Source organism: Pygocentrus nattereri, chromosome 5, assembly GCF_015220715.1.
Source record: "Pygocentrus nattereri isolate fPygNat1 chromosome 5, fPygNat1.pri, whole genome shotgun sequence".
NCBI lineage: Eukaryota > Metazoa > Chordata > Actinopteri > Characiformes > Serrasalmidae > Pygocentrus > Pygocentrus nattereri.
In genome coordinates, this window is record NC_051215.1 from 17,864,794 (window position 1) to 17,881,810 (window position 17,017).

The following is a 17,017-nucleotide window of genomic DNA, read 5'->3' on the forward strand; positions in this document are numbered from 1 at the left end:
CTTACTATATTGGTGCACTTTGTAGTTCTACAAACACACACTGTAGTTAATCTGTTTTTGTACATGACTTCTTAGCCCACTTTTACCCTTTTCTTCAATGGTCAGGATCCTCAGCAGGACAACAGAGCAGGTATTATTTGGGCGGTGGATCATTCTCAGCACTGCAGTGACACTGACGTGGTGGTGCTGTGTTAGTGTGTGTTGTGCTAGTATGATCAGTTCAGACACACTATATTAGACATACCTACCTTCTTGGTTCACTGTGTAGATGTAAAGTCAGAGATACCAGTTAATCTATTGCTGCACAGTTTGTGTTAAACATCCACTTGAACCCGTCAGTGGTCATGGGATGCTGTAGGCTAAATACTGTATTTTTGATTAATGGACTACTCTCTCTGTTGAAAATCTCCAGCTGCACTGGACCACAGTCTGTAACTGTAGTACTATATAGCCTATATGGTAAACGGCAAAATGACATAAATAAATGACAAAATGAACAATGAGTGTAGGAGGTGTACTTAATGAAGTAGCCAGTCAGTACATAACAAGGGGCTACTGAAAGTTCCATATTCTAAAGTTATATTTATCATTTATTACACGCCCAAGTTACAATGAACATAAATGCCATGACTGTGGCTCAGTGTACCTCACTAGCACTTGAAAGCCAAGCGCCATTCATCACATCCTTCTCGATAATGCTGCACACCTCACACTGTCATGAATCATACTTTCTCTTGGAGAACATGGACACAGTCAGCTACTTTATCACTGGTGTTGAAGACACTGTGTATTTTTATGTTTACAACAGCCTAACACATGCATTTCGTGCTGCACTGCTTCTATTTGCCAGTTTGCTGAGCCTGTTTGGGTGTAGCCTGTTATTCTTAGTCACCAAAAAGGTAACTGATACATGCGTGTTTGAAGTATTTTACTATAAAGAGCTTTGTCTACCATTGTTTTTAGGTTTGAAAAAAGGAAACAAGCCATGTCTCAATGATTTCTGGGCAGGTTACGCTACCAAAGTTGTTGCCTGTGTTCACACAGGCCCGCATTCCTCCAAGGGCTTATCTAATAAACTTCAGTTGAGCTAATAAAGTAACAGAACAGCTTTTTTTCTTGTGACATTCTTTTAAAATTCATCTACCACTAAATGTCATGATAAAAGTGCTCTTTTTTATTTTCCAGTCAGTATAGGTGGGTCTTGGCCATAAAAACCTATGCGATGCTATCACAGCAGCAGTCGACTTATTGTTTTGGCTTGATGTTTCCAGTGTAGACATCCAGAAGTCTTTGTGATGTGATACTACGTTTGAATCTCACTTGCTGTGAGAACAAGCTGCTACAGTATAAAGGTCCTTACACTACTAACAGTAGTAGTAGAAATGGTTTGGTATTACTATAGAGGGCATATATCACAAAAAGACAAAGCTTGTTCGCATTTCTGAATTGTGTTTGGTGTCTATGTAAATATCAAAAGTTTCAAAATGTAATCCTCAGCCCATACAGTCCCTATTTGGAAACTCAGCTGCAAAAACATACAGTTTTGAATGAATTAACACAGTTGAGATGTCACAACCATGAACATTTAAGACTGTAAACAACATGTAGACATGTGGAATCTGGCCCCTTACAAGTTAGTCATCTGAAGTGATTAATGCCTCTAAAAGCTCCCTCACAGAAAATTATTATATGAAATGGTTATGAATATGCTACCTGATGCCCGAGACTCTGTCAAAACTTACAATAATTTTGAGAGAAGCATAGTTTTTGAGATGTATCACCATTTTAGTATTATTGACATAACACACACACACACACACACACACATATACATTTTATATATGTATATATATATATGTATATATATATAAAAAACCAAAAAAACACACACTTAGGTTCACTGGGGGTTTAGGACAATACGTAAAATGGCTATGTTTGCTGTAGTCATAGGCATCAATTATGCTGAGCATTGAATTTTTTGCTCTACAAAAGTAAATCACAGCACAAAGGTTGACCCAATATGTAATCTAAATTGGTGCCCATGGTTGTAGACTTCGTCACCCGATTATTTTCACCACTACAGTAAGCAGTACATGACAGGGACTCTACAAGGCACACCGTGGGTGGGTTCTCTTACCTGCCTGGATGATTAGCTTTGCACACTCATTACAGGGGAAGAGAGCCACGTACATGGAGCAGCCTTTCACATCTGCAGAATTCTTATTCATGATGGCGTTCAACTCTGCATGGCACACTGCAAAAGGAGAGAGGAGCAGGAAAATATTAAATATAACTTAACAGAAAGCAGACATCACAATTCAATTTAAAGCAACTTCATTGGTTGAGCACATTAAGTTACAGTGCATTCAACTCATTTAAATTTAAAACATACACCAATCAGGCATAACATTTGACCATCTCTGTGTCTCTATGCTCATTGTCCATTTTATCAGCTCCACTTACTATACAGGTGCATTTTGCAGTTCTACAGTTACAGACTGTAGTCCAGCTGTTTCTCTGCATACTTTGTTAGCCCCCATTTACCTTGCTCTACAGTGGCCATGACCCCCATGGACCCTCACAGAGCAAGTACTATTTGGGTGGTGGATCATTCTCAGCACTGCAGTAACACTGACATGGTGGTGGTGTGATGCCTGTTATTCCCTCTTTATTTTACTTACAAGTAAGCAGATCCAATGTTTAGAGCTGATTTAAAGTTTGTGTTATTTACACTTGGAATCTGCTGCTATTAACTCTCAATATGAAGTCCAAAGAACTTCACTGCCAGTGAAGCAAGCATTCAAAACAAACCCATCAGATAGACAGCAATAATGTTAAATGTGTCAAAATTAACTATTTGGTACATAGCTAAACAGAAAAAAATGCACTAAGAACTAAGAAACAACAAAAGGCCTGGATGTCCAAGAAAACTGTGATGGGTAACAGAAGAATTCTTTCCCTGGTGTAGAAAAACATATTCAACATTGTATTACCTTGTATTTGTTGAAGTGACGGAAATAAAAAATGGCATGATGAATTATGAAGTTTAGAAAAACTATTAGTTGCTCTGATTTTTAAGCTAGAAGCTTAAAAACATATTGGATGATGCTTCCTAGGGCAAAGGCAAAATTACCTATATAGAAATTACCTAATAGAATGTTCTGCAATGACCAAGTCAGTCACCTGACCTCAGTATAAATGAGCATACATTTTACTTACTGAAGGCAAGTAAACGACCGCAAGAATAAGCAAGAACTAAAGACAGCTGCAGTAAAGGCATGTGAGAACATCACTAGGGGTCTGGTGACATCTAGGGGTTCCAGGCTTCAGGCAGTCATTGGATTCAAAACATAGGATTTAAACCACACTATTAAAACTGACAGTTTAATTTATAATTGAGAGTGTGCCCAACTCCTTTTAAGTCCCTAAAACACAGTGCCATAGTTTCAAACTGAGGTGGAAAAGGTAAAGAGATATTCTAGGTTTGAAAATCTGGATACTGTGTCAAGGAACAGACAGGAACTTGACTAATTAGTGGGAGAAAGAATGAAATCTCCTGGCCTTGTAACAAGTTCTTTGAATGTTAAATACACACAGGCAGTCTTACACATATCATCTTGCCTACATAAAAAGTTACATTTTGGTGTATCCCAGTCCTGGAGAGCATATACTATGCAAATCATCATGTGTGGACTCATTTAGCACACCTGACTTAAATGATTAACTCTTTTACAAGCTGCTTGTGTGCTTGATCAGGTTTGTTGAGAGCAGGGATAACATAAGCCATATTTTATGCATGTCATTCCCATCAATTCCTCTCTTGTAATAATGTTTTTTTTTTTAAAAAACAAAAAAAAAAAAACAACACATGCACCTGAACAGATGTCTGCATTCCATAACATCAGGCTTTACTTCCCACGCTAATCATTTCACTCTCCCCATGTTAATTACTGAAAAGTCTCATTAGTGCCTGAACATCAGCACACATCCCACGAGAAAGCGACAGAGAAATACAAAGACAGAGCCCGAGAGATAAGAGAGACAGAGAGAGGCACAGAGAAATAGAAAGTGAGCAAGCGAGAGCGCAACAGCAAGAGGGAGAGAGCAGATGAGAGTGTAGAATGAAGCGAGGATTGCAGAAACAGACGAGTGTATAGAATGAAGGGTGGATTTCGCAGAGTCATCAATAATTTACACCACAAGCTGTACAGGGAGAGCATGGCGGTCTAGAAGACTTCAGCATTGGCAGTTGACGGAAAAGCTGCTGGGTGGACTGTGGAGTAGAGTTCACCTGAAAGACTCATGATAAAATATCTCATAAAAATCTCTCTCATCACCTCCATAAACTTAACTTGTACTATATACTCATACCATATCCTTAGATAATGAATCAGACTTATTTCCATCTTCTGATACTACAATCTTACATAGTTAAGACAAAATATTTATTTCTAATCATGACTGCTACTAAATTATACAGCAAGTTTATTATAATGAACACAGCTACTTTTACAAACTTTCCTTGTTAAACATTCTTTTACTTGAATATGGGAAAAGAAGACTTTGGAAGACTGGGATTTGAAAAGCCTGATGACAAGACATCAGATGCAAGACATTATTAAATGTTTGTCCATATTCTATTATGTTAAATAACTACATTTAAATTTATAATATTAGTGATAACAGATGCTGCTTTTATAGAACCCCCCCCCCCTATTAATTGTTCCTTTACACAGTTAAGTGATCTAAGGGCTGGCTCAAGAGTTTGTTTAATAAAAGCATGTCTGGTGCATGAAAAGTGGTAAATTGTATACCACCTTAGAGAAGAACTCTAGAAAACTTGGACGCCAAAAAAAGGTAATCTGTCACCATCTAGTGGCTAAACACTGAATAACACCAGCCTGCTGAAAACCCAAAAACACACATTTGATAATTCCAGGAGACATCAAATAAGACAACTGCACCAACACACTAAGACTTAAGTTGGGGTCATTGATTTTAAGTCAGAAGACTTTCTGTGATAATTGGAGAAATATTACACAAACTCTGGCAGCTGTCAAAAAAATGCTCAGAGGACAAATCTACTCTGTAGTTGCCAGGGGCTTTGTAACAGGAGAAATAAATGATGTGGACCACCAACATCCAGCCCATCAGGACAAGCTTTATTCCACAAAGCTAACTCAATAAACCTGGCTAACTTTCATCTATTTCGGTTCCATGAAAGAAGCTAATCTTCAGCTCTACTCAGTTACTATGACAGCACATGCTTTTAGGCAAAGCTGCTCTGTACCAGGCTAAACTGATGGCAGGTATAGCTTGATCAATTCTACGGGACAAACTGTTTGATATCGTGGGCTTGCCTGGTAAAGACCAATTCTGACTCTAGAACAACGTTCCACCCAAACACCATCCAATATACTGCTGCATACAGAAAATACTATATTTAATGTTTCAATGAATATGATGTGGGGCCTAATAACATTTGACATTAGGGATATAATTACTTTTTTAAAAATAGTATATGATTAAAAAGCCAAACATAAACAAGCAATAGGTTACTAACTTAACAGAAAAGATATAAAATGTCAAACTGAATAGGTGATTTAAATCAGAGGTTTATACAACTCCAAAATATTTGGTACTATTGCTTTTGTAAACACAACTATGTAACTGTCAGGAATAAAGCCTCATTTAAAAGGTTATATAAAATTTGTATATTAAAATTACTATTATTTTCTTAAATTTTAAATGTTCTGAATTTCAAGCTCTCTTATTTTTCAGGTACACTTCAACTTCTTTTTTGCAGAGATTTTTCTGTGAACATCCTCTTCCGTCCCACTCCACTTGAAGCAGTAACAGAAGCCTTCGTTTTGGTTAGATGTAAAAAATGCAATGGAATATTCATTTGGTTTCTACACATATCAATTCATATTCTGTACAAAAAGAGTATCTAATACTACACCCTTCTGGGGTTTGTTTCACCCACCATGTTTAACTCAAAATATTCAAGTCAAAATATTTTAGTAATGGATAATAGTAATAATTTGGTCTAATTATAAATTATTTATAAAGTTGTGTGTTCTCTAGTGTAACCAAGGCAGGATATTAAGAACACATGGATTTTATTTTTTTTAATCTGTAATCTTTGTATAGAATCTTCATACTACAAACTTATGTTATGTTCAAGTACTATTTGTAGTTATTTAAAAGATTTGGGTGACGTGATGTATTGTACTTCTTAGCAATGTTTACCCCGTAGCCCTACCACACAAAATGTCACCTAAAATATCTTGGCTAATTACATCTGGGGTAAGAAAGTTATATAAATGTTTTTCACAAAACCATCCATTCAGTTACCATACTCTCTACTGCACACGGCAGCTTTCGCTGCCAAACAAAAGAAGAAGAATAAGATGAAAGAGCAAACAAAGAAAAGAAAATTCTGACCAGTGAACACAATCAATCAAACATCTGCGTACCTCTCCAATGCTAGAGATAGCTAATGGAGTTAAAAACATGAAGAGTAAGTCCAGTTTGCACAAAAATGCAAGACATCTAATCAGCACAGCACATTCAATTGAACTACGCCGCTAGCTAATGCTGCACTCGACTTGACACAAAAGAATGAAAACAAAGTTTGACAGTCATTTTCAACCTCTGTGCATTCAAGCTGAAAAGCAAGACAAAAAAATGGACACCTCAATGAAAATACATAAGCAATAAGCTATCTAAGTCATTAAAGATTTAAGCATTAACTTTACTGTTCACAATGTATTTACCTACTCAGAACAGACCACTTTATGGTCAGTGTTAAAGATTTGACCAACTGTTTCTGTTGACTGATATAAAGCAAATATTTAAAACTGCGATATTAAACTCAACCACTAAAAAGGGCCATATTAAAAAATCTAAACAAATATGTGGACCAGAAAACACCCACGTTTTATTTACTTTGGAATAAACATTTCGCTATAAATCAACTGACCACTGTTTATACAAAATGCGCAAAAACGTCAACAGTAAAGTACAGGCACTTGTAATAGACCTTGAAATATTATATAGGTATCCTTCCTTTGCTACTTGGGCTCAATTTCTGAGTGGCTGAGCTGATATTAAGTACATTTTGGTTGAACTGCATTTTATTGATAAGACTGGTGTAGAACTGTGTAGAATTCAGGTGTATCTGCTGTCCCATAGACTGCTGTTGGGGTAGGAGAGTCAGAGCTCTCATTACATTGCAGAGCATAGTGGGGACTGTAGTGCAGCCCGCTGTGAAACGAGCCAACACTAACAGAAAACTAAAACACTTCTGCAGGCCGGATAGGATTGTGTTGTGGCCCTGAACTCATGGGATTTAAAACTCAAATTTGACAATACCATCCTGACTTTCTCTCCTGACAAGAAATCAGTAGTGCATTAAAGCTAACAAAGCAGGAACAGTAGTCAACAAAGGCAATGCGTTTGTGTTAACATCAGCAGGGTGTAGGTGGAAACACTGAAGGGAGGGCCTGCATTTGTTTGGCTAAACTACAGCTAAATGAGTTGGCTGTGATTGATGTAGTATGTAAACATAGTTAGAAGTTTTAAAACACAACAAACCAGTTATTTTAGCTTTTAAGAAAATTCTTCCCAGTAGCAGCAGTCAGGCACTTGATTGCTCTCTTTTCTTAATGAAAGAAGCTTTATAGAGGTGCTGAAGGAGAACGACCTCTATGCTTAGAATGGCCTTTTTCACAGTTCAAAAACGGATCGTGGCGCTCACACAAAGCATGTATTAAAAAAATCTGTAATTAAGGAAATGTAAAACTGTACGGCTGATACACTCCATGTTCTCCTCTAAGCAGCATGAAACCTTAAGCTAGGCACACAATACACAACGTAAAAAAATAAATAAATAAAATAAATTCTCTGTTCTCTGAAGAGTGGCCATTGTACTGAACTGGTTCAACGTCAGAGTTTGGACTTTAACTGACTTAGCCTTAGATTACTATGATTTTGCTTTGAATTATACCTTATTACTATTCTTATTTTATTAAAATGATTGAACATTCTAATTTGTCAGTTAGCACTGTGCAAACTGCGTGTAGCAAAATTACAGATACTTGCCTCAAATATGTTATTTTTATGTCATACAGTGTCAGAAACCACAAAAGCAAGTCCATTTGAGATTATTTCAAGGGTGTGATTAGTCACGCAAGTTAATTGGTCGGTTATAAGCTTCCTTACCTCCATAAATTCCATGACCACCATATAATGAACACTCGACCAAAACGATTCAAAGTCAGAGTGACTTAACTGGCTTGGACTGAAACAATTTTGCTCTCAATGACTCAATACATTAATCCTATTTTTTAATACAATAAATTGTTCAATCATAACACCACCAAAACCTTGCCAAATAGTGGTAGTTATTGTTTTAGCAGAATAATTAGCTAATTTAGAGCATTATATTAGAACAGCTCAGACGTATAATTATAATGGTTCTTGTTTAAACAAAAAAAAAAGTTGATAAATTACAGAAAATGCATAACTGTAATGGAAATTCTTAAGGTTACATAATGATTAAGATTCACCATGTGGCCATTAGGGACTGGAATGCAGTGTCACTTCCTGCTTTAAAATGCAGGGATGTGGCTAAAATAAAGCTCTGCTTATAGACAAGAAAATTTTCAGTACAGGTCACGAAAATCATTCAACTTCACTTTAAAAGAAAAAAAATCTTTAAAAAAAAAACCCCCAACAAAACAGCAAACTTAGAGACAGTTAGGAACAACCACCTTCATACACCTTATAGATGATTTTGTATGTATTTAGGTGTTTACTATCGGAATTATTCCCTTGGGTTTAAACAAATAAACCTTTTAAAAACCTAAAGTCTGAACATATTTTTGAAATGCTGTGGGACTGTGGTTTTAACTAATTTGGTAGAATGGCCATGCAGGCCAGTGCTTATGATTCATGTTCTCACATATATTAAAAATGCTCAGTTCAACTGACACGTTGCAACACGGATGCTCACACTGCACGTAAAATGCAGCCCCGACAGACAGCTCTGTCTGTAGACAGCGATTATTCGACTTGGTCGACTAAAATCAACGACCAAATTAGTTGGCAACTAATTTAATAGTGGATTAGGTGACGTCTTTCTCGCGCTAGGAACTAGGAACGTTTTGCCATTACCACTCACTGGAGATTTAACAACAGTGCGATGGCTGCCTCAAAAACAAAATGCTCAAAATTGCGGGAGCTAATTTTGAAAAGAAAAAAAAAAAAAAAAAAACACTGAATGCTAGAAATTTGCTAAATTTCCTTCGGGAACAATAAAGTATCTATCTATCTATCTATCCATCCATCTAAAAAGTTGTCAGTTGTGCTGTTTGTAAAGCAAACCTTAAGAGAGCATATCCTCCATGTTGGATCATCTGAAGAGGAAACTTATCAACTCACTGGGTGAAGAAGACTAATTTTGGCAAGATACGCCGTGTCCCAAATCGCATACCAACTCGCTAAATGTGTAAAAATCACACATATGCCATTAGAAGTGCACTGATTAGCATAGCGTTTGTAATACTGAAGTGTGTTTTTTGTTAGCTACTGTTAATGTTAAATTTCATCCTGCTTCATGTTGTGAGCCGTGCTGGAACCTTTTCTATTTCCAAATGCATTTTCTCTGTTATCGTTAACGGAGTTGGATCAGAGGAGCAAGTAACTGATTCACAGTGACCCTGTTTAATTTCCGGATTTAACTTTAAACACTGTATCGTGTCTTGGTTATGAATTTTGACAGGAAAAATACATTGGAGTTTTATTTATATTTTGTATTAGCTGGAAAGTTGATTAAAACAGTGAATTCTATGGTATTTATCTTTATTGTCTTCATTGTTAGCAAATTTATAAAATAAGATAAATTGATGTAGTTTTTAGCTTTTAAAAGTTAATTGGTAATTTAGTGATTCATAATCTGAATAATCAATTATTCGTTTCAGTAATCAACAGATTATTCGACTATGAAATAGGTTATTTGTTGCAGCCATAATGGACAATTTCCAATAAAGCTGTTTGAAACAAAACAACAAATGACACTGAATGCAAGAATACTGAGCAATACAGCGGCTCTGCTAATATGTGCAATAATGGTCACAGCAAAAGCAGAAAAACTTAAGTGGGGAAAAACAAAATAATCAATGTATAAAGTTTTCACAATAAGCTGAACTTATTGCATAAAATGTCAACTTTTTTCCAACTTGAGGGAAATGTTTTTGCATGTTTGTGTGTTTTGCATGTACCTTCAAAAAAATCAGTTTGTGAGATTGCTCAAACTGCAAGACAAGTAACCAATATTTCTGCCATGTCAGAAATAACCCTCAAATGGTTAGCATTCACCCCTCCATGTGTATAGGACTGATTCCTATAACTTGTTATAGAAAACATCTTGATTCAACTCACACGAAACACATTATGATGTAAACACATTAGGATACTTCACATTATTAGGGCTAATTTTGTTCATAAACACTAAACAGATTTCCAGTGTTGCTTAAAGTGGGCACAGACACAAAATATCACTATTAGCTTTTTTTTTTTTTTTTTTAAACATTATTGGAGAAGTGCCTCCAAAAACTCTTGCACCCATCTCAAAGATGCTTAGGGAATCAGGGTTAATAGAGAGCCAAATAAATATGTCATAAAAATGGATCAAGTCATAGCTCATATTCATTAAAGAAACACAACAATAAACAAAATATGACAAAACAGGCACTGAGCTATTTTTCTTGTCCATATGAGCAAAAGGTAGAACTGAGCAATACCAAAGCTCAAGATGAGAGAAGCAGTAATCACACCCATATTTACCAACAGCAAAGCGCTACAAATAATACTTACACCACTCACTCACCCATCATCATCATCATCATCATCATCATCATCATCATCATCATCAAAGCTATGTAACCTTCTGGTTTGCAGGGGTGCTGGAACCTATGCCAGCGCTCACTGGGTGGAAAGCAGGAAACGCCCTGGACAGGACACCAGTCCGTCACAGGGCAAACATACAGACATACACATTCTCACACACACATGCACATTATATCTCCAGCTGGCCTGACTGCATGCCTTTGGACTGTGGGAGGAAACTGGGGCCTCCAAAGGAAACCCACACGGACACATGAAGAACATGAAAACTCCACACAGAAAGGACTCCAGCTGCCCACCCAGGGAATCAAACTCAGGCCATCAAACCCAGGCCCAACTTGCTGTGAGGCGACAGCTAAACTAAACTAAATCAGATCACACACATAATGTTAAGGTGTCACTCACCGTATGGGTATTTGGTGTCTAGTTTGTCATCAGCAGAGCGAGACCAGGGCAGGAGGTCATCATCACAGCCATTGGGCATTCCATTGTAGCCGATACCCACAATCTTATTCTCTTGGTTCACAATACAGGCACCAACCTACACAGCAGAATTTACATTAGTTCATCTTAAAAATCAATTACTTCTGGGGGGAAAAAAAAAAAAAAAAAAAAAAAAATGCAACTGGGCCAGTACTATGAATACTAAAATATTTTTACATCACGTGTCAAATGTTTTTTTTTTTTCAAAAACTTGTTATGGATGGATGGATGGATGTTATATTCAAACGCAAATTAAGAAAGTACTATGCCACGTCAATAATGTCCAGAAACTCTGCCGACCTCTCTGGACTCATTTGAAATTGTCTGATGTGGAAACGTATATAATCTTCAGATGAGTCAACCTCTTAGATTGATAATGGAAACAATGGATGTCATACACTCTGGGTCGCAGAAGGTACCCTTCTGCCTTTTAAATACCATCTTTTTGACCAAGGGTTGGCCAATGTGACAATGGCAATCCATATTCTACATAATCCGGTTACAACAACATGTCTGCGTAATCAGTGTGCACAGGTGCTAGACTGCTCGGCCTTTCTCCTACTGAAAAAAAATCTGCTTTCATAAGTGGATCAATCTGAGGGAGTTTTTCCATGCCACCGTCACCTCTGGCTTGCTCGGGATATACACTGTTAAACACTTAACAACACAATATAAAGTAAATCAAACTTCTGTGAAATCAAACTGTCAACTTAGGAAGCAACACTGATTGACAATCAATTTCACATGCTGTTGTGCTGGAATTTGGAATAGACAACAGGTGGAAATTATTGGCAATTAGCAAGACACACTCAATAAAGGAATGGTTCTGCAGGTGGGGACCACAGACCACTTCTCAGTACCTATGCTTTCTTGCTGATGTTTTGGTCACTTTTGAATGTTGGTGGTGCTTTCACACTCGTGGTAGCATGAGATGGACTCTACAACCCACACAAGTGGCTCAGGTAGTGCAGCTGTGGCAAGAAGGTTTGCTGTGTCTGTCAGCGTATTGTCCAGAGCCTGGAGGCGCTACCAGGAGACAGGCCAGTACACCAGGAGACGTGGAGGAGGCCATAGGAGGGCAACAACCCAGCAGCAGGACCGCTACCTCCACCTTTGTGCAAGGAAGAACAGGAGGAGCACTGCCAGAGCCCTGCAAAATGACCTCCAGCAGGCCACAAATGTGCATGTGTCTGCACAAACGGTTAGAAACCGACTCCATGAGGATGGTATGAGGGCCCGACATCCACAGATGGGGGTTGTGCTCACAGCCCAACACCCTGCAGGACGCTTGGTATTTGCCAGAGAACACTAGGATTGTCAAATTTGCACTGGCACCCTGTGCTCTTCACAGATGAAAGCAGGTTCACACTGAGCACGTGACAGACGTGACAGAGTCTGGAGATGCCGTAGAGAGAGATCTGCTGCCTGCAACATCCTTCAGCATGACCGGTTTGGCAGTGGGTCAGTAATGGTGTGGGGTGGCATTTCTTTGGAGGGCGTTGGCCCTAGACTCCTCCTAATGCAGGACAATGCGAGACCCCATGTGGCTGGAGTGTGTCAGCAGTTCCTGCAAGATGAAGGCATTGAAGCTATGGACTGGCCTGCCCGTTCCCCAGACATGAATCCGATTGAGCATATCTGGGATATCATGTCTCGCTCCATCCACCAACATCACGTTGCACGACAGACTGTCCTGGAGTTGGCGGATGCTTTAGTCCAGGTCTGGGAGGAGATCCCTCAGAAGACCATCGGCCAGCTCATCAGGAGCATGCCCAGGCATTGTAGGGAGGTCATACAGGCACGTGGAGGCCACACACAATAGTGTGTTTTCAAACTTCTGTAAAGCTGCTTTGTGACAACATTGTTGTAAAAAGCACTATACAAATAAACTTAACTTGACTTGGTGTCGTTAGTGCCCAAACATTCATTAAGTGCTGTTAAAAGAAACAGTGATGTAACACGGCAGTATACATGCTCCACTGCAGGCAACATATTTGGAAGGAGTATATACAGTGGGGCAAAAAAGTATTTACTCAGCCACTGATTGTGCAAGTTCTCCTACTTAGAAAGATGAGAGAGGTCTGTAATTTTCATCATAGGTACACTTCAACAATGAGAGGAAAAAATGAGAAAAAAAAAATCCAGGAAATCACATTGTAGGATTTTTTAAGAATTTATTTGTAAATTATGGTGGAAAATAAGTATTTGGTCAATAACAAAAGTTCAACTCAATACTTTGTAACATAACCTTTGTTGGCAATGACAGAGGTCAAACATTTCCTGTAAGTCTTCACCAGGTTTACACACACTGTAGCTGGCATTTTGGCCCATTCCTCCATGCAGATCTCCTCTAGAGCAGTGATGTTTTGGGGCTGTCGCTGGGCAACACGGACTTTCAACTCCCTCCACAAATTTTCTACGGGACTGAGGTCTGGAGACTGGCTATGCCATTCCAGGACCTTGAAATGCTTTTTATGGAGCCACTCCTTTGTTGCCCAAGGGGTGTATTTGGGATCATTGTCATGCTGGAAGACCCAGCTATGTTCGATCTTCAATGCTCACACTGATGGAAGGAGGTTTTGGCTTAAGATCTCATGATACACGGCCCCATTCATTCTTCCCTTAACACGGATCAGTCATCCTGTCCCCTTTGCAGAAAAACAGCCCCAAAGCATGATGTTTGCACCCCCATGCTTCACAGTAGGTATGGTGTTCTTGGGATGCAACTCGGCATTCTTCTTCCTCCAAACACAACGAGTTGAGTTTTTACCAAAAAGTTCTATTTTGGTTTCATCTGACCACATGATATTTTCCCAATCCTCTTCTGGATCATCCATGCTCTCTGGCAAACTTCAGATGGGCCTGGACATGTACTGGCTTAAGCAGGGGGACACGCCTGGCACTGCAGGATTTGAGTCCCTCTCGGCGTAGTGTGTTACTGATGGTAGCCTTTGTTACTTTGGTCTCAGCTCTCTGCAGGTCATTCATTAGGTCCCTCTGTGTAGTTCTGGGATCATAACCCCGCAGGATGAGATCTTCTTGGGGCGCCAGATCGAGGGAGATTATCAATGGTCTTGTATGTCTTCAATTTTCTTACAATTGCTCCCACAGTTGGTTCACACCAACCTGCTTGCCTATTGTAGATTCACTCTTCCCAGCCTGGTGCAGGTCTACAATTTTCTTCCTGGTGTCCTTCGACAGCTCTTTGGTCTTGGCCATGGTTGAGTTTAGAGTCTGGCTGTTATAGGCTGTGGACAGGTGACTTTTATACAGATAACAATGTCAAACAGGTGCAATTAATACAGGTAACGATTGGAGGACAGAAGAGCTTCTTAAAGAAGAAGTTACAGGTGTGTGAGAGCTAGAAATCTTGCTTGTTTGTGGGTGACCAAATACTTATTTTCCACCATAATTTACAAATAAATTCTTTAAAAATCCTACAATGTGATTTCCTGGATTTTTTTTCCTCATTTTGTCTCTCATAGTTGAAGTGTACCTATAACGAAAATTACAGACCTCTCTCATCTTTCTAAGTAGGAGAACTTGCACAATCAGTGACTGACTAAATACTTTTTTGCCCCACTGTATTTATAAAAAAACAATAAGACAGAACATCAAATGAATGTAGAATTTCCTTTAAAAAAAAAAAAAAAAAAGGTTAAATCATAGCAGCTATTAATTTTCATTCATGTTAGCTACCTTAAGCTCACAGGTCCGTTCTACAACTAAAGTATATATTGAGGAAGGGGTTAAATTGTGTACATTTGATTTATGACCAAATAGCGGCTTTAGTTTTTGGAAGAGCGCAAAAAAAAATTCTTACACAAAATTCGTGATACAGCACCCCAGCCACCTGTGCCAAGATATCTTGCACACACTGATCCTGTACAGTGTGTCAGTTAGTGGTCAGGACAGGAAAGAAAAGGAAAAAAGTGATGGACCTGGGAGGTGTCTAGGCTTTCACAGCCAGCTCTGGTACCTGAGAGCTCGGATCCTTGCTTCTTTGAGCAGACAGGAAGGCAACAGCCATAAAATATTCAGGCCACTCTAGGTAGTCCTGTCTCTTCTTCATCTGGCCGTCACTGTGCTTCCTGCAGGCAGAGAGAAAGCGAAAGGGAGAGAGGTGAGGTAAAGCAGTCATTATTAGACAGAGAACATTCAGAAACAGCTGTCACTCAAACATCTCTAACCTCCACTGAGTGTACAGCAGAGCAAAATACAACTGTCAGAAAGCAATGTGTTCCAGAGAGAGAGAGAGAGAGAGAGAGAGAGAGAGAGAGAGAGAGAGAGAGAGAGAGAGAGAGAACAGGAAAGAAAGTAAGAAAGAAAGAAAGAAAGAAAGAGGTATAAACGTGTGAGAGCAGAAAGGGAAAGAAATTAATAAAAAAAGCAAACAAAGAACAAAAAAGGAAGAGAGGGAAAGAAAGGAAAGGGAAGAAAACGAGACACAAAAACTAAAACAAATATATATATATATATATATATATATATATATATATATATATATATATATATATATATATATATATATATATATATATATAGGGGGAGGGCAAAAAAGCAAGAATAATTCAATGCTTCTCAGGTCTTCCTCTGAGAGCACAGCTACAACTCCTCCATAGAGAATCTCCGCTCCAGCACAGCCACCCCACAAGCCTCCACTGGGCTGTAGAACACACAGACAAGTGTTATCAGCCAAATACACCTTGCACATATGTGTGCGGTTGTGATGATGAATAGATCTACATCTCACCCTTTAACACTTCAATACCTTTAATTCTTTACACCGACAATCTTTAATTAAAATATGACTAATACATGGACTCCCCGCTACATTCATTAGCTTCTCCTTGTGGCGTGTGTGACGGATAGAAACTGAACGTCAGATTGTGAATCAACGCAGACCAATACTGCAATGTAAGTAATCATTGTTAAAATTGCAAAATGTAGCATTCTCCACACAGTATATCCAGTCTGTGTAAAGACACCAAAATTCAAAAAGACCAACACATCTGCACCTATACACCTGTACAGCAGTTCAGCTGAAATCAAATGGAGTGTTTCATCTTGGTCTGCTTCTAGAGTGAGGCCCAATAAAGGACAGTCAATTAATGCAGAACAGCCAATACAGGGATCATTTTCATAGATCAATCTTAAAGGCACAGTAACACAACTTGACTCAACACAAGTCTGATTCTAAGACATAAAGAGAGGCTGGAAAAAGTGCAAGTAACATGAATAATGACTGTCTGTATTGCATATAACTACAAAAAAGAAAAAAATACAAGAAAAACAAGAAAAATATATAGCCTTAGTGCAGAGCATTCTCTGAATTGCTTTGAGTTTTAATTTCCGCTAGATGGCGCTCACGTTAGTACAAAAAGTGAATGGGGTCCTGTTGCACAAAACGAGTATAACAAGTTAATATTTTTACTGACACACTCCAAGCGAACGACGACAGCACGAAACTTCCAAAATTTTTCTATCTAGGCGATCATTTCACCCTACGCTTACAATAACCCACATTCAAGGCTTGACTATGCAAGACGTTCCGTTTTAATAGTCCATCCATCCATCATCTTCCGCTTCTCCGGCGTTTTAATAGTGTTGCAAAGAAATATGT

General features: G+C 38.5%; 1 protein-coding gene across 1 annotated transcript in view; it reads right to left on the reverse strand.

Annotated features, from left to right (window-relative positions):
• Positions 1–17,017, reverse strand: part of dctd (dCMP deaminase) — a 52,481-nt gene that overhangs the window by 34,936 nt on the left and 528 nt on the right. The window contains exons 2-4 of the mRNA XM_037538346.1: positions 15,374–15,485; positions 11,317–11,452; positions 2,138–2,254 (exon numbers count right to left, since the gene is read on the reverse strand). Coding sequence (XP_037394243.1) covers positions 2,138–2,254; positions 11,317–11,452; positions 15,374–15,485 — 365 coding nt within the window. The remainder of the gene's footprint in view (positions 1–2,137; positions 2,255–11,316; positions 11,453–15,373; positions 15,486–17,017) is intronic.